The following is a 22,049-nucleotide window of genomic DNA, read 5'->3' on the forward strand; positions in this document are numbered from 1 at the left end:
CTTTTTCAGTCTTCTTTCTTACAATTACCTTCATGGCTCTTTTTGAAGGTGTAACCCATTTTTATAACTATTTCCATAGGTTTTCATTTTTTAATTTAGATGTTCAATCAATCTATTATTCAGTTCACTTCTAACAATACCTAGGAAATAAAGTACCTCATATAACTGTAATGATTTATCATCATTATGGTGTTCCTCAATCGCCTGTTACGGTTTAACTGAAATGTTGTAAGAAACACTGCTCTAGAGAAAAACAACTACGTATAGCATTTTTTTCTCCCTTTTTTTTTCTTTACAAATGCAATGGTTTTGCAAGTGGAATACTGAAAACAGTCACTCGTTTACTTAACATCACAACACCCTTTAGATACATGTGTCTGAATTAAGCTTGAATGAGTTAATTTTCTGCTGCCACAACATCATGTTTATTTTTCTCCTTTTGGTATCTGATTAAACATATTTTTTTGGTACTTTCCTCTCCACCAGTATTTCTGCTGCAGCACTGTAGTGAAAACCTTAATGGCCTTTAAAAGATCTAGATTGCATTTATTAACAAAGTAGTGAACACAGAACTCATCTGCCAGATTCACTCAACTTTTGAGAGCTGATCTAATTTTATTCAGTGTAATATCTCCATGACACAAGTAAGAGTAAGTCCTCAATCCTAGATCATCTCCAAAACTTTACTTTTTCCTGCTCTGGTTTGATCTGAGCTCTTCTATAAGAAGTTTCCCATGGGAAGTTTCATTAGAGACTTAGGCAAATGTCACATACACCTTTCTTCACAGATGAATTGCATTGGTAGCTCAGAGTAACACTGAAATCCTTCCCAAACACTTCAGACAGCAGACCTTGTAGCAGATTTCTATTACTGGTTTCAGACCAGATAATCTTCCTTTCTGAACTACATTTCATCCATTTAATTATGGTACTTTGGTTTCTGAGATTAATGAATAATTTTAAGAAATACAGAGAAAGACTCCCCTGGTTTGAGCTAGAATGGAACTAATTCTGTTCAGTGCTTTTACTTTTCAGCGCAGTCTTTTCTAAGTAACTGCACTTTCTGAAGTTAACAGCATATTTTTTACAGACACTGCTTCTAGAAGTGGTAACGCTTGGTGTTTCTAATTATTACAAGGGCTGGTATGCAGAAAGGTTCTTGCTTAACTACCTCCAATGAAGACCAGGGTCATAGCTCAAATTTGTGTACCGCATTCATGTGTCACAAACTAAAGGCAGGAAGGAGCAAGCAGGACAGATGACCCTAAGCTGACCACCAAGAGATTCCATTCCATGTATGTCACATTTGGTATAGAGCTGAGGGATCATGAGGGTCAAGCTTGCTTTCCTCATTGTTAGCATCCAAGGAGGACTCTGCCTGTTCTGGCTTTAATCTCATGCATTCCTCAATTCAGTTCCAAAATCCATCTCCTGAATCCAGCTCCAGTCTGCCTCAGTGCCTACACACAGCATCAATTGTGATGGTGATGCAATTGCTATCAGAGGGGATGGATACAATATATTTTTTTAATATACTCCATTTTGTTGTTACTGTTTTGTTAAAACTGTTTTAGTTTTTCTTTCCAGTCTGTAAGTCTCTCATTATTCCGTTTCTCTGCCCCTTTGGAAAGGTAAAGTGTCTGTCATTTATCTAGTGTTTAACTCAACCCTAACACTTGACAGAGGCTTCTGAAATAACACCAGTAGTGACACGACAAGGGCAAAGATTTTAAAATGAAATATACAAGTTTAGAGCATCCCTTCCAACCCAAACCACTGTGTTATTCAGTGTAGTAGACTTTTCTTTTTTGGGTGAGATGCTGGTGCCTCTCCTTGAGCCATCAGCATCAGTTTATTCCTGCTCCTCAGAACACTTTTTTTTTTTTTCCTTAACCAAAATCACTAAAGATTCACATTGATTAAAACTGGTCCTAGACCAACACTTGAACAACCCCATTAAGACTTATCACTCCATTTTCCCTCCTGCTTCTTCTCACTGATTTGTTACAAATGTTGGACACGCAGCTTCGGCTACCAGCTCTTTCAGAAACCTGATAGAATGTAATCACTGACACTCCACTCAACCTGTCTCAAGCTGTCCTCCCATAAGAACCTTTGTTGATTTATTTTCACTTTCAGCTGACCTCTCTATCCACAGCATCTTTTCTTTGAAATCATTACTGTCCAGGTATGTCTGAAATAATTTCTCCACAAGTTTCTCCTTTAAGTTTAGGGTAACCAAGGCTTCAGTAGGAATTAGAAACAACAGCTGATGTAAAACATATCACACAATAGCATGTTTTGACATGAGAGAACACTCCTCATGTGCCAGATGCCCTAGTTCTATCAAGTTAGTCCATTTTTTCAATTTACTACTCTAGTCTCATAACACTTCCCAGTAACTAAAGCATGTTGCTTGTTTCACGTTGCCAAAATATCCTCCATAACAGCCCGCATGCAAGCTGTTAAGATGTGAAAGTGTTCCCACCTCTCCTGTGTCTTAAAGATATAAATGAAAAACCTGAAGATTTCTCTAAATGGATGGGAAGGGCTGGTCACCTAGTAAAATCCATTTACAACCGCATGGCTTCTCCACTTTGGTCTTCCTACAAGTTAGACACCGATTCTCTATCTTAGAGAGAGCTTAGGCTTGAGATTTTTCTGTCCAATGCTTGGTTTTACCTTTCCAGTGATGATAATGGCCAGAGTACTGTAATTCCAAAAATAGAAAGAATTACATAATGGTTTTGTTTGATGAATAAACAGAAAAACGTTGGTAATTTTTTGAAAGGGCAGACCTTCATACACATGGCTAATTTCCCCACATCTCCACCCCATACCACCTTCATCCTCCCATGGAAGACCTGTAGAGGGGGTTGATTATTAGAAGAGAAAGGAAAACTACTTCTTTACAGTTCCTATTGAGCTTAATCTTTGAACGTACATTCAAGAACAATATTGTAGGACTGACTCCACTAGCACTAAACTGTTAAAAATTACCATGTCTGCAGAGATTGGGCTCTATCTAACTAGGTTCTCTGGGACAAGCGTGTTGAGACAGTATCCAAAACAGGCTTAGAAATTTATCATTTCCTCATCTACTCACTAACAGATACTTTAAGATATTTTCTTCTGTATTTAGGATGCGGTGACTTGATGCTGCTGCAATTCCTAAGAGGTAATCACGTAAATTGCGAAAAGAATTAATCACAGTTTAAGGTCAGACTGGAAAATAGCAAATAAAATGGGTGAGTAGTTCCAGTAATTAATTTTAAGATCCAAAAATGCATAAACAGTGAAAACTGTTTCTGATTTGGTGCTTTCTAAAATATAAATTAACAAGATAAATTATTTTAAAAGTAATAATTCCATGAGATATTTTGTGAAACCTAATCAGGTAAAACTTCCGAACAAGCTGTCATGAACTACATGCTCCAAAAACATTTCAGAATACTTTTAAATATACCTCTCCTATCAATTCCAACTACCTTTGAGAGACAACTTAAACCACCCTTCAATTCTGGTAGGTTGGGTTTTTTTGCATTTTCTCTATGCAGGTAGACATACAATTTGTTGTGCCCTCAAAAGAAAATGTCTAGCAATCTCTATCTAAAAGTAAACAATTAAGATTTTAGTTACTAACCATCACTTTTCTTAATTATAACCTGAACAGCATTCAGTAGTAGCATTGTTGTTTTTTCCCTTTAAACACATACTGGAAAATGAAATGCACTGTATTCTGAAAAGGTATTGACGATTAACTTAAACAGTTTATCCTGCCTCAAAGTTACTATTTATCACAAAGTAAGAAGTGATGAATGAATGAAAAAGAGTGAATGAAATCAAACAAAATATGAATGAAAGCAAAAAGCTATTTCTGGACTTTTCCCTCAGTAAAGTTTGACAAATGTATGTTTCTTAGAGTACTGCTGCAAATACAACCATTACAGTTCATATATAAACAATGTTTTTTCAGTTATTCACTTGGTTTCTGCAGAAAGAAAAGAAGTATTTGCCTGATGTATTACTATATAGAGGTGCCTACAATTCTGAATTCCTAAATCAAGTTTCTCTAATAAATCCTCACTTCCACACATAAGAGGATTGTCAGGAAAAGATGTCTTTACCTTATGGTCTCAGGCAGTGAAGGAAGTTCATTTTGCTTTATGTAAGAGAATTTCAAATAAGTTTCTATTGTGAAATTTGTGTGCAGCTTGTAAAGCATTAGGAACCTCTCACTTAAGAGGTACTTCTCATTTCAGTGTAGAAATATCCTGAATCTAGACTATTTATTTCAAAGTCTGACTAGTTCAAGTCCAGTAACAACATTTTGTGCATAACATTTGTACCTATGATAATTTTGCTGTGAAATGTAGATGAGTACCACCACACTGATAAGTGCTCGGCTTCAGAATTCTGCTTGCTTGTGAAACTTAGGAATATAAATCAAATAAAGGCTGACAAAATATTGCACAGCCAGCAACTACAAATGCCTCCAGCTGATAACTTTCAAATCTAACTGTGGAACTTACACAACACAAGACTCTGAAGAGTTTTGGTCCTCCTCATTAAACTTTGCAGGCTATGTTTTCTTGATTGGATGATATTAATATATTCACCTTAAAACCACATCTATTCCTACATTTGGTTTGTTGCCCAGCAGTAAGAAGAAAGTATGTCATAAATTTTAGAGTACACTGAAAGTTGGTAGAGCTGAGCAAGATTATATTTTTCAGTTCTGCATGATTTACTAACCGGCCTAATAGACAACTTCATTTTACAGAGCTGTCCTAAATCTTAACAGCAATTTTAAAAACATAGTAAGAACGCTCATTTTAGCCTTTGACATGTTTTCTTTTTTATGATTCCTCATGTTTCAAATACTTTTCCCTTCCCCAGTCATTTAATTATATGAAACCGCAGCCAACAGTGTTCACTAAGAGACTTTTTTTCCCTCTCTATCTGACAAGCTTCAGAGCTGACTTCTTATCCTTGCACAAAAACTCCAATACCACTAACTTTTAGTTCTACTCTTTGCTTTGCCTTTAATAAAAAAAGACAGGATTATCAAATTTACATGACAAATTATTTCAATATGCCTTTATAATTTTAGAAATGCAATATTAACTCTAATATGAATTAAACATGCCAAATTCAAAAGGAATTTTGAAGCCCAGCTTTTATAAATTTGAACAAACGCCAGTCATTTTTTTAATCAAAACCATGTTAAATATTCATTCATGCTTCACTGTGAGCACTTATAATAAAGTAAACCCTTCAATGTAACCAGCAATACAGTATGGGCCTTTAATAATCATAGAATCAATTTTACTGCATAACACTATGGCAACAGTTTGAGCCAATATATGCAAAACTTACATTGCAGTGATAGCCAGTAATAAACGGTTCACATTATAAGAGTTGTTCCTAACACACAGAAAAGCAAAACTTGAAGCAAAGACAGGCTGTGAATGCAAAGAGTGTGATGGATAAGGGAAAAAAACCTGGGTGATAGTCCAATATTACAGTATTTTTAAAGCACCTCCTTATCCATGACATCAAAATATTGGATGAGTCAGGACAACAAAAAATGCAGATTATTGCCTTATTAATTATTAGTATTAATAATATAGTTCTCTTTTCATAGGCATGTTAACAGTAAAAGAACTGTTAAGATAACTTGCAGAAGGGTTCTCATTATTAGTACTCTGTACAGATCACTACTATTAAAGACAAGGATTCAACAAGGTAGTTAGGTCAACCACTTCAAAACAGCAAGGGAACAAAAAAACAGGGAAAACACAATTTGCAGTACGATTTAGATGACCTGAAACACACAAACACTTTTCTATGCCTATAATAGTTAAGTAGGAAATATGTTTTAGCATGGAATAGGATGAAAAGACAATTTAAAGTCCAAAAGATGGCATGCCATATACTCTAAATATGTGTGTACACACAGAGTCCTGATTGTCCAAACACTTCACATTTCAACAGCACCTCATTAATCCTGACTACCAAACTGGGACAAAAAGAAAATCAGAAGCTTTTAACTCCTCCTCCTCCATTCCACACATTAATAAAAACAAAATTTAGCTGTATTGCTATGGACAGTCTCTGGAGGGACATCAATAGCTTTCCTCACACTGATCTGCAGATAAGGCTACTTGGCTACAGCACTGTGAAACCAATAAGCAAAGATGTAACTGCTGAATATTTGAACTACTGGTTAATCACTAGAAACTGAAGTTTCTCCATTGTTTTCAATTTTCTATTTTTTGCTTTTGTTTTCAAATAAAGTCAGGCATTGAATCAAAATGTCCTTTGCAAGACTCTCTGTAGTGAGCTAGTTTCTACATGGACATATTTTTGGGTTCTACAAAATAGCTAATTAATTCAATGACAATTTCAGAATTAGAAAATATTAGAACAAAAATTTTAAAAAAGTGCTTCTGCAAAGCTAGTATTTCCTCCCACCAGCACTGTCCAAAAGAAAACATGATGTATAGCTTACAGCACACCAAGCATTTGATAGCTCCTATGTTCTCCCTTTCCCTCCTTTATTTAACACAGCAAAATAAACATTTAGGCCCCAATTCACCAAGAGCTTGTGCTTCAAAGGATTTTGCAGTTATGAGGCAGAAAACATCACAGAGCTTTGGGTGGTGTTCATACAAAACTAAAGTAAGAGGGATTCTTCAAGAGAAATAAACACCGGCCTAGGAAATTACCAACTCCACAGGGAATCAGATCGTACTGTGCAACACTTCTACCTTCATAGCTTTCAGCTGGTGCAGCAAAGTACCCATAGACATCACCATTTAGGCAGAAATATCAGATACAATCCTATAACTCCAGAAGTTTCTTTTAGTAAGAAAATAGTGGGATTTGGCAAGGCCTCCTTCAGGCAATCTCCCATGTAAAAAGGGCAAGGAAAAGATTTTAAACACAGACCCCAGTTTAGAAACATCTAAGATCAACGACACTCTGCAGAACTGAGATGACACTCAAGTGATCTGTCTGAGTTCACATCAAGAATCTGACACTAAACACTGGTTTTACTGATTAGGACCAGGGCAATCATAGCTGAAACCAGTCATACAAGCAAGTGCTACTGAGTCCTTGAATCCTCTAAAGAAGAGAGGCTAGTAAGTATGATTGTGGAGACAGATGACTGTGGTTAATGTTAGATATGTTATTTACAACAAACAACTTTAAACCATTACCAGTTTTAACCTTCTCCTCTATAAACAAAGTGCATACAAGTTTTAACATACAATTGAGGATGGGTCACATGTTTAAAAACCCCCAAGCATGTAAAGGGTTCACAAACACTAGAGTTCAGAGTTGTTTCAGTTTTAACAGTTAGCACAGACAATAGTGATGGTTCATTGTTCCTTAATATTAGTTCTCTCAAACTGAAACAGGAAGCACAGAATAAAATCTGCTTTGAAAGCTGAAGCTTCGAAAGCAATTTTCTGATGATTTGGGGACTTTTTCTGAAACTTTTAACTGATATAGAAGTGTTGGGGGGGGAAAAAAAGTCCCATGTTCAAAAGCCTGAACAAGCCTTCTTAACCTCAGACAGAAGGCACATTTTTCAAAATCAAATTCAGTATTTTGCTGTTGAGATATCATTCTAAGTGAAAAATTATGAGACAGGATTCTTCCTCACTACACAGAGTAACAACCTTTTCTACGAAAAACACCAGTAATGTAGAAGTCTAGACCATGATAAGAAATATAACTCAGAGTGTATTACAATTCCATGTCAAAATATTTTAGGGAAATTCCCTTAAAAACACACAGTCAAGCAAAGGGAAAATGTAAGTAGCAGCCATCTCTCCCACACACAACTAGGACTGCAAATTACAGGAAAAATTGCATACTCAGGTTTCATACTTACTACCACTGAACAGTGACACTTAAAATAGGCATCAATTTTACATTTATATTCAGCTAAGTAAGCTATTTAATGGAAAGTAAAATTCCTAGCAAATTGTCCTGTATCATTTGTAGAAAATGAAAATATTACCATTCTCATGCTGCTAAAAATTACAAGTCAGTGTGTCCTCTAAAAGGATCACCAATAGATTTTGATACTACTCACCCCACTGGAGAGGAGCCAACTGCAGATGCTCTAGGACCAGTTGATTAAGAACACCTTCCACACTTGCTTCCCCTTCACGCTTCAAGGAAGGGTAAATTGGAATTAAGGAAAATTTTGTTTCAGAGGGAAAAAGAGCATGTAGTATGTACAATTTTCATTATTGCAAATCAAAACTGCAAGCTAAAGAGTCATTAAAGGTTAATGCCATGTTTGGTTTATTAAGACGTGAACTGGCTAACAATAACTACAGCAGTTGATATAATTCCACTGAGTGTTAAAAGATTCAAAGGTAAAATGTACCTGAACCACAGCAATATATAAAGGGGAAAAAATCTGGAAGCTGTAAAATGCAGAACCTGCAATTATGCGAGGCAGGATCAGAACTCAACAAATCAACAGCAATTAAAAAAAAAACAAAAAAAGAGTAACACTTAAGGAAATGCAAAGCAGAACAAAGCGTAAGTAGGATAGGTTTGAATATTGTCTTTGTGCCAGTTGTGCAGAGGTATGGGGATGTTAGACAACACATTAACAGTGATGTTATTAAGGGCAAACCCCATGCCACAATCACACAGTCATAGCATAAAAGCTTCCCTTTCTACTCGCTCCTGCATGAGCTCAGGAACAAGCTCAGATGGAACAGAGAAAAGTCAGGAAGTTTTCTTACTCTAAGGACAGGGAAGCACTGAAGTGAACTGTTGGGAAAAGCAGAAGCAGGCACATCTTCTGACTGATAATGTTCTCATCTGTGTAATTTAACAGAAAATTAACAAGTACTGCCAGCTCTCCAAGAGATTTAGAAGTCTTGAAATCTCAGATCAAAATAACAACTAGGGACTGAGATTCAAGAGCTCAAGATGATGATAGAGGAGAAAATCAATACATTACACAGAATACTTGCAATTTTATTTATTTTTATTTCATATTTTCATTATGACCAAAAAATGGCTTAAATAGCTTATTTTTTTCCTGAAAAGATTCCAAATGAAGAACTCATAAACCCAAAACAGTCTGAAAGCTGTGAATGCCTTTGAAGAAAAGCACCTACTTTGAAAACTGAAGGCTGCAGAATATCATCTCACAAAAACATCTCTGCTGAAAAGTAAGACCCAAGACACTAGCTCAACTTAATAATTTCCATAAACTAAACTATAGGATAGAGAATACATAACTTGGATTAGTTCATAGAAACAGCAGATAAATAATTCTGTTATCACATCTTTAATGTTAGAATTATGAGAGAAAACACTAATAAAAAGGCAGTATTTAAAATAAGTTTTTAAACAGAGTGGCTGCCATAAACTGTAACATTAAGCTACCTTAACTGTAATTTACTTACAGCTGGCTCACAGTGGTGCCTGGAATATTACAATTTTTTACTGCTTAAAGCTCCACAGAAAGCTTAATGTCTCAGACACCACTATAAAATTACTGTAAAATAGGTGATTCTCCATACTTTATCAGTGGTTAAATGCTATCAATGCAGATCCATGTATTCACACAGATTCACATGGATCTACAGAGGGATCTGGAGTGACTGGGTCAATGGCCTAGAGGCTAATTGTATGATATTCAACAAGGCCAAGTGCTGAGTCCTGCACCTGGGTCACAACAACCCCATGTAAGACTAGGGGCTTGGGGAAGGATGGCTGGAAAGCTGGCTGCAAATGTAAACAGTTTAGGAAATTCATCATGTTAGAGATGAAAAGCAGCCCAAATATGCAGTAACAAAATGTCAGAGGAAAATGAGAAAAAAGCTTAACTCAAGAATTTCCCTATTTTATAAGAGAATCCTTTAGAAATCAGTGAAAGCAAAGCACTTGGAACAGAGGTTGCCAATATGATCTTTCTTAGCTCCAAGTTGAACCTCAGAAAAGACAAAAGTGTCAGATCCAGAGCTCAAGATTCACTGAAAAAAACCTGCATATAGAAACAGAAGTACATGCTGCCACGGGTAAATCTGACCTTGTAGAATTTATGTACTTAGCCAAACCTCCAAACCTTTTGCTGAAATCTCACTTGTAGTTACAGATCTGCTCCTCTGTAGGAGGCAGATTGTTAAATGTCTTTGCTGACACAGGTCCATTTTCAACATCCAAACATTTATTAGCAACACATGCATCAGCCAGGCCTGAAACAGCGGAGTTTCAGATTCCAGGTGCAACTGTTCACATTTGACAGTTCACGATATTTTCATCACACAATCAAATGAGTTTCAAAAGGGGCTTCAGAGACAATGAACCACCAGACGCTGTCTAAAAAAAAAATACAAAAATCAAACCCTAGTTTTCCACAGAAGACACCTTTCTTTCACATTTCTTTAGCAACAGATCATGTATTTTCATTTTGAAAACCTGAATAACAGTCAAGTGAACTAGTTACTTCCCCAAGGAAAACTCTGGGGTTTTTATACTACCTTGAGTGTCTAATGTGCAGCCAGGCACCCATAGATACAGCACAGCCTGTTACCTAAAACCTACTGCTTAAAAATAGAACATTTAAAAATGGTTTGTACCTTCAAGTACTCGTCTTTTCCCTCTTTGTTATGCCACATTCCTTATCTTGCATCCTTCTAAACACATTCATTTACAATAATGTATTTCTCAGTTCCTTAGCAAGTAAATACAGGTGGAAGTGTGCACACAATCATAAACAAATTAGCAAATGTTTATAAATAAAAACTATACTAATAAAAAACAAATTTACATGATTAATGACCATAGTCTGCTTTTAGCTGCAGACTTAGTCATATTATATATGACTTGATTATTATTGTGGGATGTCATTACTAAAACTAATTACAAGCAGCTATTGAGGTTTGTAAACAATACTTTTTTAAACGACTGTTGATGCTAAGAAGCTACCTGGAAATGTAAAACTGCATCACTAAAGCACTTCTAAGGAAACCTTTTACTGCTGTATAGAAGTTCTACAACATGCAATACTCTCATAACTGAAGAGCCATAATTATGATCAAGATGAAGTCATCAAAAGCTGAATAGACAAAGAGAAAACTTCAGTAACAGTTATCAGTGGCTTGCTGTCAAGCACAGACAGCGTATCAGATGAGATGACTCAAGGTTCCATCTAAACCACGACCATTTTGAAATTCTGACTGCCTACTTAGGTGATGGAATATAAAAATATCCATAAAATGTATTTAATTGGAAAATATGTCAGTGTTCACAAACCTAATAAATAGATGGAACTTGGGAAGATGGCTTGACATGGAATTTAATAAGGTGAAGTTCCAAGTATCATTCTGGAAGGAACCATCAAATTTATAAATGGAAGTCCACAAAAATTATTCAGCCACTTTTGCTGGAACACATGCAAAAAAAAAAGTCAGACATGGGACACTTTTAAAAGTTCTCAAGTAAGCACCGTATCTGAAATACAGCAGGTACAGCTTTTATGCATGACAAACCTCAACCTTGCTTTGAACTCAGGATCCCACAAACTTAGAAAAATATAGCAACGCTGCAGAACATCAATAGTATGACTGAAAGAAAATGTGCTTTGAAAAAAGGTTGGCAATTAAATATAGAAAAGAAAAATCTGTGGAAGTGGCACACAGAATTCAACTTCAAAAATTCAAGAACACACTGCAAATGGAACAGGCTTCATATAAACCACAGAAATTCATGCTGAAGAAAAAAATGTCTAAGTATTAGACAAGCTAAAAATGGAACATACTACTTAAGGTGAGACTGGAAGTCTCATATTTTAAAAGCTGTTAGGGCTGGGTTTCAAATATTTTCAAGAAAATGACTCCAAAATGTTACAGTCTCATTTCACTGGAATAGCAATTCTTTCACAGTACATTAGATTTTTTTTTCCAGCTGCAATCAAACCTGGGAGAGCAGGAGACAGTGGGAGGAAAATGAGTTTAGTTCTCGACAGTCATTCTCTGACCAACCCTACTGTGTGGCTGCACAAATCACAGAGTAATTTACATTGAAAGGCAATTTTGGAGCACCAATCCTGTGCTCAAAACATGGAAAATATTGAAACTGCATCAGGCTGTTCAAGACTTTGTCCAGAATTCCTCAGTATCTTTAGAGGCAATTTTACAGCATTTTTGGACAGCCTGTTCCACTACTTGAGCACGCTCGTTGTGGAAAGGAATTTTCCTAGTATCTAACTGTAATCTGCTGCTTGCTACAGTCACCTTGTGATATGCCTTGCTTGAAGAATGAGATGTATATTGTTGACTGCTGCAACCTCTTTGCTTTGAGAAGATTGACCCTGGAAGTCCATCAGCTCTTCTGGACCTCTCTGTTCTGAGGGCAGGCTCCTGTGCAATGCAGGATCCGGTATTTGGCCTTGTTACACCTCATGCAACTGACCTTGGCACATCAATCCAGCCTGACCAGGTAATTATGCAGATCCTTTCTACCTTCAAGCAGATGAACACTCCAACCCAGTTTGGTGTCATCTGCAAACTTACTGAGTGTGCACTGAATACCCTCATGCAGAGCATTGATAAAGATATTAAACAAGACTGGCCCCAAAACTGAGCCCTGGGGAGCACCATTATTTGCCAACTACTAACTGGATTTAACTCCTTTCACCACTACTATTTGGGCCTAGTCATCCATACAGTTCTAACCTAGCAAAGTGTCCACCTGTCCAAGACATAAGCAGTCAGTTTCTCCAGGATGATGCTGTGGGAAGTGGTGTCAAACACTTTACTATAGTCCAGGTAAACAACATCCACAGCCTTTCCCTCATCCCACTAAGCTGGTCACCTTCATATAGAAGGAGATCAGGCTCATCAATCAGGACCTACCCTTCATGAACCCCTACTGACTGAGCCTGATCTACACATGCTGCATAATGGCAGTCAAGATGACCTGCTCCATGACCTTCCCCTAGACACTGAAGTCAGACTGACAGATTTGCACATCCTTGGGTCCTCCTTCCAGCCCTTCTTGTAGATGGGTGTCACATTGACCCATCTCCAGTCAGATGAGACCTCCCCACTTAACCAGAACAGCAGTAAATGATGGAAGTGGCTTGGTGAACACTTCTGTTAACTCCCTCAGTCCCTTTGGGTGTATGCTGTATGGCCTCACAGACTTGTGTATATCTACGTGGTGCATCAGGTCACTATCCATCTCATCTTGGATTATGGGGGCTTCTTTCTGCTCCTCATCCTTATCTCTCATCTTACAAGGTAGAGATGGGTATCCAGTGAACAGGTGGTCTGACTAGTAAAGACAGAGGCAAAGAAGCTATTGCCTCAGCCTTTACTACTATGTTCTCCCCCTGCATGCAACAAAGGACAGAGATTCTACTTAGCCACTCTTTTGTTGCTCATATATTTCTAGGAGCATTTCCTGTTCCTTTTAACAGCTGAAGTCAAATTAACTGCCATTTTGGCTTTGGCCCTTCCATTTTCCTCCCTGAACAGCTTCACAACAACTCTGTATTCCTCTCAAGCAGCCTGCCCTTTACTCTGACAACCATAAGCTCTTTTTCTCCCTGTATTGCAAGCAGAGCACTCTCTTCAACCAGGCTGGCCTTCTTCCCTGCTGACTTGTCCTTTGTAACAAAAATTCTGAAAATATTTGAATTTTTTAAGTCAGTGAAGATGGCACAAATCAGTGGAGTGCTCTGAAGAGTAACAATACTTTGAAGAGTAATAATCTATAGTGGGTCTAACACAGAGTGCATAAAGATTATGAAGAGAAGTTTGACTTGCCCTTCATCTTCTAAATGGGAAACATAAATTTTCTTAAGATTTTGAAGAAGTCAGGTACGAAGTAGCAGTAAAAAGATGATCTTTCTACTGGTATTTTACAGAACTCAGCAACAGGGTCAGAACTTTAGCTACTTTAAAGGACACTTAGTGCCAATGCCTTGTTCCATGAGTTAGAATGAGTAGAGGGTCCTCAAAGAAAATTCAGAAAATACAAAGGGAAACACAGTTTGAGAATATTTGCCTCCAAAATGCCACATGTGCTACATCTGTTCGAACTCTGTGCAAAAATAAAACCCAGCTGTGAAGCTGATATCAGATTCCATCTAAGAGATGCTGAAAAGCAAGACAGCATGTTACTAACTGAAATGATCTCAATACACCTACAATCTCAAAGACATGCTACATTACATTATTCCTTATTTTTTCTGAACAGAACTGGCATGGCATTAAGCTTGCTTATAAGAAAGTCTATCTTCCTAACAATTTTAATTCTAGGTTGACTTGAATAATATGCTCTGTGGTCTTTACCTCTTGCCCTTGGACCTCCAAAAGTATGTAAATACATCAGATTTTACAATACCTTCTAAATGAAGCATTAAAAATCTCATCACTTGAAATCTTGCGCATTTTAGTGAATAAAGCCGTGGAAAATGGATTTTCCATACTGGAAAATACTTCTGGTTCTCCTCAAGACAAAGCTACAACTTTGAGAGCTGATCTTGGCCCTCACAGGAGTTCCATTTCACTAACCTTTCACTGCCGTCAATGGAATCCACATAGAATCCAAAATTTTTGTTTACATGATGGATTCACAGTACATGAACATGGTATCAACCAACACAGTAAAGATTTCAGGAACTGCAAGCTAAATTACACAGCTCTTCCCTTGGAAACAATATAAGATCAGTTAAAATTGTCTGAACTGTGTTCCCGCAAACATTCCTCTTCTACTGCATGTACTTAGCAGAGAAAGCTTAGCTGTAGAGTTCAAAGCAGTTCACAGATGGTAGGCACCAAAAAGATCATTTGGTCTTACCATTCAAAAGACTTGTGCAAAAAAAAAGTCTTCTCTAATAAGAAATACAAACAAATGCATTCTTTTTTGCTTTTGCAAATACTTTTTATCTGTTGGCTGCATTTAGGCTGGCTTCTGAAGGACACCAAGGCTTATGCTGCTAAGCTGTCCATCCAATTCTCTGTTTGTCAGTATGTCTGAAATCAACTCTGCTGACCAGTGTCAGATTGTTCTGGCAGTAGGACAAATGCCTCAGAAATTAAGTTTCGGCAGAAAGGAGAAATGTGTTTTCTAATGGTTCACATCTAAATGTTGCTACAAAGACTGACTCTGGCTGTGACATGAAATCTGGAAAAGAATGTGCACTTTTCTTCAAGACTTTTTAAGCATGCATGCAGTTTGCTGTTTTTCATGAGAACAGTTTTAATTCTAGGAACAAAGAGCAGATTTATAACTATTCTTAAAAACATAGGAACTAATGCTTAACCCGAATTTTACAGCCACAATTCATGCACTACTCTACTGGTTTTCTAAGGTAGTGACTTACATGTCAGCCATTAGAGTTCTGGTATCAACAGTGAGTCTAAATACTGAACACAAAATGGATGTAAACAGTGTTGCTCAGCAACAGAAATGAATGAGGATGTATTTTTACACCCTGACAAAATTATTAACAACTATGCATTCCAGTCCAGCACATGAATTCAACTATGCTATCAAAGTATATTCACATTTTTCCATAACAGAAATTTTCTGAGTGACTTCTGGTTAAATATTGACATTTTCCCATACATGAAAACATTTCTGAAGTGTTCTTTTGGGAGCCTGGACAGAACCAAGCACTGGGAATCTCATTTATGTCTCATGTCTTGCTTTGACTAATCTTGTGCAGCTAATTTAATAGCTACTAATGAAAAATTATTTCAGATCACTAGATAAAAGTACAATTAAAAGTATAAAAAGACAAGTCTAAAGATATATTATGATTTGATTGCCACTCTTCCCTGCCACCCACTATCATATGAATCTGAAGATGATTTGAGTGAAAAATATAGATCTTGTGGAAGATGCCTGGGGGGCTGTTGAAAATAATGAAAAACAGTATTTTTGACAAGCCAAGCACTGAATGTAATTCCTTATTGATAAACCTAAACCATATTTTACTGCATTAACAATAATGATGAGGATTTTACATTTAGAATGACTAAGCTATCACACAACTCCTTTCTAAGCCTTAAAACAACCAGGCAAGATCAGATATATTACTAAACTGGTTAAAATTATTGGAAATGAAATTATTCTAATATATTCTGATTTACTCAAATGTAATAAAAATATTAAAACTCTCAAAATCCATAATCATATTAATGCTGCTACTACTGCTACTACTAACTATACTTCCTCAGTTCCCTACAAGTTGTGAAAAGCATACAGGGCTTGTGGCAGGCTCAATGACTCAGAAAAAGCCATTACAGTAAGGCACAGGCACTATTTAAATAATATACAGAACAATTAACCTTAAACAGTCTATAATTATGGTAAGTTTCATAGTTCTAATTAATTTTCTTTTCAGTAACACTTCCATAAAGTGAGTAGAATTATGAAATAAAATGTGTCACAGGGCATCTATTTATATATCTTTTTAAGCTGTTATTTATGAAAGGATATAATTTTCCAGCAAATATTCAGCTTGCTGTTAATCTCCAGACCTCTTGCTTGTTGCCTTTCTTCTTCCAACTGCTTCACATTAGCAAACTGTGTCCCATCTACAGGGGATTCTGGGAAGCTCTCAAAATTGAACTTGTCCACTTGTATAGCCATACTGTAACAGAAAGAAAAGAAAGGGGGGAAAAAAGGTAGGAATTATATTCTCACAATTTTACAGGCATTACTTCTGCAAAAAATGCAGACCACTCTGAAACCAATCACTACAGTATTAGGACATTTGTCTCAGTAGCACCTGGTATCTACTCATTATATATATACTAACAATATGTATATATGGAGACATATATATAGGTATATAGGTATAGAATCATAGAATCAACCAGGTTGGAAGAGACCTCCAAGATCATCCAGTCAAACCTAGCATCCAGCCCTATCCAGTCAACTAGACCATGGCACTAAGTGCCTCATTCAGTCTTTTCTTGAACACCTCCAGGGACGGTGACTCCACCACCTCCCTGGGCAGCCCATTCCAATGCCAATCACTCTCTCTGGGAAGAACTTCCTCCTAACATCCAGACTAGACTTCCCCTGGCACAACTTGAGACTGTGTCACCTTGTTCTGTTGCTGGTTGCCTGGGAGAAGAGGCCACCCCCCACCTGGCTACAGCCTCTCTTCAGGTAGTTGTAGACAGCAATGAGGTCACCCCTGAGCCTCCTCTTCTCCAGGCTAAACAACCCCAGCTCCCTCAGCCTCTCCTCACACAGGTATATATATTAACAGTATATATTTATGTACTAGTGATACGTAAGCCATATGATTCATGCTGCTGAAAACAGAAGTCCAAGCCTATGGAAGATGGTAAGATATTTTTGCAGATCATCAGTCAGCATCTTAATGCCTTTCTGAATGGTATATAAAACATCTATCCTGCAGTTGCAACTTGTTGACTTCACTGTAGAGGTTCATCTGTCTTCAGTCTTGTTGTGTAGAATCTCCTGGTATGCTTAAGACTTGCAAAAAAATAAAAGTCGGGGCCGGGGGGCAACAAGACTGAGCCAAATGCTGATGAACAAACTACTCAAAGTAGCTTATTAATCCAAATCAATATACAAGTAAAGCAAAATATTACATGCAAAATATTGCATACAAAAATGTCTTCTAAACTTAACAATAACACATTGGGAAAGTCAAGTACACATCATTGGTTTTACCAGCCAACTTCCTGAGCTGTTCCTTAAAATTTCCTTACAATCTCAGGAAGGAAAGACAAATATTACAGTACTAGGGCCTAAATGTAGTCCTTGTCATTTTCTTTGAGAAAGTACTTCCTTAAATACTTTAGAAAATACTTGCTTAATGTATCTTCATGCATTACAGGCAGCATTAATTTTGGTATCACAGTAGAACTCATTGGTACCAAATGGTTAACTAATTGCTTTATTAAATGTACAGTAAGGCATAAAAGCAAATTAAATTAAATATATTATGCTATAATGCATGCTAAATACTTATACATTAAACTAGAATCACTAATCTAATATAAAAGGGAATTTAGACCAGCTCACAAGACATGAAATGTGGTTATAACAGATTTAATATACTGCGCTGCCAAAACAGCCTTAATTTCCTGAATAGTCTGAAATAGAAAAATAATTAGAGAAGAATTAAAATATATTGCTCTTGAGATGACTTTGCTCTTAAGGAAAACAGAAGAGATCAAGCAACAACAGCTTTGAAAACTATTCATGGTGTTCAGCTCTGGGATGCTCAATTTAAGAAAGATATTGAGGTGCTTGAACGTGTCCAGAGAAGGGCAACAAAGCTGGTGAGGGGGCTGGAGCACAGCCCTGTGAGGAGTGGCTGAGGGAACTGGGGCTGTTGAGGAGGCTCAGGGGGACCTTATCACTGTCTACAACTACCTGAAAGGAGGTTGTAGCTAGGCAGGGGTCGGTCTCTTCTCCCAGACAACCAGTCATAGACCGAGGGGACACAGTTTCAAGCTGCACCAGGGAAGGTTTAGGCTGGATGTTAAGAAGAAGTTCTTTGCAGAAAGAATGATTGACCATTGGAACAAGCTGCCCAGGGAAATGGTGAAGTCATTGGCCCTGGAAGTGTTTAAAAAAAAGACTGGATGTGGAACTTGGTGCCATGGTTTAGTTGATTAGATGGTGTTGGGTGATAGGTTGGATTTAATGATCTCAAAGGTCTTTTCCAACCTAGTTGATTCTGTGAAATGCAACCACAGTCTAAGACAGGATACGAGAAGGGCATTTGACGAAACCACAGGATCACTATTATTCCTGTATCTAGTTCTACATATAAAGAGGGAAACATATTTTATAAATAATGCCAACAGGGAAATGCTAGTAACAAAAGTCAGCAAGAAAAGGCTTTGAAGGCTTCCCAAACCAGAAAAGATTTTCTGTAATTAGTTCTAATTTAAGAGAATCTAGACCCTAAAAAAAACTGGGGGAAAATACATGCTAATTACAAAAGCAAGAAATAAGCTTATGAAGTTTCCTGTGGAAAGATGAGTTCAAATAGGTCCATCATGCTTCACTCTGAGCAGAAATGTTATATCTGAGGAGAAGCTGTTTCCAGACTTACCTTCATCATTAAAAAGTATACACACAACACTGAAACAAAGGTGGCATAATGACCGTTTCTATAAACTACCTCTTCTGCAGACTGCATCTTTACTGTTCCTCACATTTAAAAATCAAAGAAGACACAGGAATCAACCTATTTCTCTGCAAGGGGTCTTTTTGTTTTGGCTATTTTTTTCCTGCAGCAAGGGATCATCAAGAGTTCCTCATTTGCACGTAAAGACCAGCAAGTGATTGGCATATAAAAAAGCTAAGATGAGCTACAAGTACATGACAGTAACAGCAGGAATAAAGGCAGAAATAAAGTAGTGAACAACACCTAGGTACAGTTTGTAGAGTGGATTTTAAAAGATGTCAGGCCTGAAACTGTGACTAACAATACCAATTCTGAGGCACTAAAGTGTGATTCAATTCTGCAAACACAGGTTGAGTTTCTTGGATTTTGCATGGACAACAAGTGTGGGAGACAAAGAGACGACTGGAACATTATGACAACATTTTTTTGTTTCCAAAATGATTTTATCACTCTGTGACAAATAAGCAGATGCAAACCCAGTACTTGATTTCTATTACATACACAGCACTGCTGAAATTCTCACATAAATATTCACAGAATCACAGAATGTCAGGGGCTGGAAGGGACCTCGAAAGCTCATCCAGTCTAATCCCCCTGCCAGAGCAGGATAACCTATATCAGATCACACCACACAGGAATGCATTCAGGCAGGTTTTGAATATCTCCAGAGAAGAAGACTCCACAAGCCCCCCAGGCAGCCTTTTCTAGTGTCACAATGAAAAAAATCCTCCTTGTGTTTAAATGAAACTTCCTATGCCTCAGCTTCCACCCATTATCCCTTGTCCTGTTGTTGGGCATCACCCAGCAGAGCCTGGCTCCATCCTCATGGCACTCACCATTTACCAACTCATAAATATTGATGAGGTCACCTCTCAGTCTCCTCTTCTCCAAGTTAAACAGCCCAGCTCCCTCAGTCTCTCCTCATAAAAGAGATGTTCCATTCCTTTAATCATCTTTGTGGCTCTGTGCTGGAATCTCTCAAGCGGTTCTATGCCCCTCTTGAACTGGGCGGCCCAGAACTGGACACAGTACTCCAGATGAGGTCTCACCAGGGCAGAGTAGAACCATTCCCCCTCTAATACACCCCAAAATGGCATTGGCCCTCCTGGCCACAAGAGCACATTGCTGGCTCACGGTCAACTTCCCATCAACTAGGACTTGCAGATCCTTTTCCCCTTCTCTGCCTTCCCACAGGTCAGTCTTGAAGTGAGGTTGTAGCCAGGTGGGGGTAAGTCTCTCCTCCCAGGCAATCAGCAACAGAACAAGGGGACACAGTCTCGAGTTGTGCTGGGGGTGGTATAAGCTGGGTGTTGGGAGGAAGTTCTTCCCAGAGAGAGTGACTTGCCATTGGAATGGGCTGCCCAGGGAGGTGGTGGAGTTGCTTTCCCGAAGGTGTTCAAGAAAAGACTGCATGGAGCACTTGGTGCCATGGTCTAGTTGATTGCATAGGGCCACGTGATAGGTTGGATTGGGTGATCTTGGATGTCTCTTCCAATCTGGTTGATTCTATGATACCTGGGGTTGATTTTTGGCAAGTGCAAGGCTCCATACTTGCCCTTGTTGAATTTCATTAAATTTCTTCTTGGCCAACCCTCCAGCCTGTCCAAATCCAGCTGAATGGCAGCACAGCCTTCTGGTGTGTCAGTCATTCCACCTGGTTTGGAGTCATCAGCAAACTTGCTGACAGTGCACTCTGTGTCCTCGTAGAGGTCACTGATAATATACTGAACAGAACTGGCCCCAGTACTGACCCCTGTGGAACCTCACTAGTTACAGGCCTACAAGTGGACTCCATCCCATTGACCACAACTTCCTGGCTTCTTTCTTTCAACCCGTTCCTAATCCACCTCACTACCTGATCATCCACGGTTAGTTATTTACAGTCACATTCTGACAACAAATTATCTTAGTTTCTAAACAGTAAAACAGATTTAGAGTCCATCTCTGAACAGATCTGTAAACCAGCTTTCATCCGATTATTGTGCCACAAAATACATTCCTGCCTACAATATTTAGTATGCAATTGAAGGCATTCAGATTGCATGCTTCTGCTAATGGATCATTGTCTTTTTTTTTGTTTTATTTTTATCTTCTTTTAAATTATGTATGCATGTAAGCATTTTGTTGCACAATACTCTAAAATAAATCCACATTAGCTTTAGAAATACAGCCTAGATTATTCTTAACAGTTCACAGTACTTGAAATAACTTTTATTAAGCTCTAAAGTATTTAAAAGTTTAGTAAATATAGCTCTAGTACACAGAATGTCTACTCATTTTCCCAGGTTTTAATTGTGTTTTTACTTGTGCATAATGTATCTAGCACTGTGAGACCTCGTGTCACAGAAGACAACACAAAACTACCCTCAACTAACTAGATACTTGGCAGATAGAAAGTGGTCCGAGTAAATGAGAAACACGGAGTGAAAAACGTCACAGAAAACAGTATTACAAATATTATCTGTTGCTTTCTGCCTACAGCTGTAAAAAAAAAAATCAAGGCTATAGATGCACTCAAGAATAAAGCATGATAAAACTGGAAGGCTTTACAGAAAAATGTAAACAAAAAATAAATACTCTAACCTAAATCAGTCACTCATCCTTAAAAATTTACCCTTGCACAAGCACGGCTTCTTCACTTTTAATACAAAGACCTCTGCCATCTCAAAAGATGCATTTCACCAGCAGTGTATTAATGAGTGGACAAACAATTCCCCAAGTCAGATAAGCTGGACATTGGGTTACAATCACAACGTTTAAAGAAAAAAAAAAAGAGTCAAATTCTAAGTGATGTGCAGGAGTCCGATATGCTGTATCCTGAAAGGAGAAGGCAGTGAAAAGCAACTGCTCGACAATCACCCAACTT

The 22,049-nt window shown here is 37.7% G+C and overlaps 1 protein-coding gene across 11 annotated transcripts in view; it reads right to left on the bottom strand.

The window, feature by feature from the left end:
• The window catches only part of TRAPPC9 (trafficking protein particle complex subunit 9), a 443,292-nt gene that overhangs the window by 229,224 nt on the left and 192,019 nt on the right, over positions 1-22,049 (bottom strand). For 10 of the 11 annotated variants that reach the window (XM_064154350.1, XM_064154351.1, XM_064154352.1 and 7 more), the window contains 2 exons: positions 16,501-16,654; positions 8,111-8,201 (listed from right to left, as the gene is read on the bottom strand). In XM_064154350.1, coding sequence (XP_064010420.1) covers positions 8,111-8,201; positions 16,501-16,654 — 245 coding nt within the window. Of the gene's footprint in view, positions 1-2,621; positions 2,711-8,110; positions 8,202-16,500; positions 16,655-22,049 lie in introns of those variants that run through there. The other variant, XM_064154356.1, reaches the window with a different exon arrangement.

Source organism: Pogoniulus pusillus, chromosome 14 (genome assembly GCF_015220805.1).
Source record: "Pogoniulus pusillus isolate bPogPus1 chromosome 14, bPogPus1.pri, whole genome shotgun sequence".
Taxonomy (NCBI): domain Eukaryota; kingdom Metazoa; phylum Chordata; class Aves; order Piciformes; family Lybiidae; genus Pogoniulus; species Pogoniulus pusillus.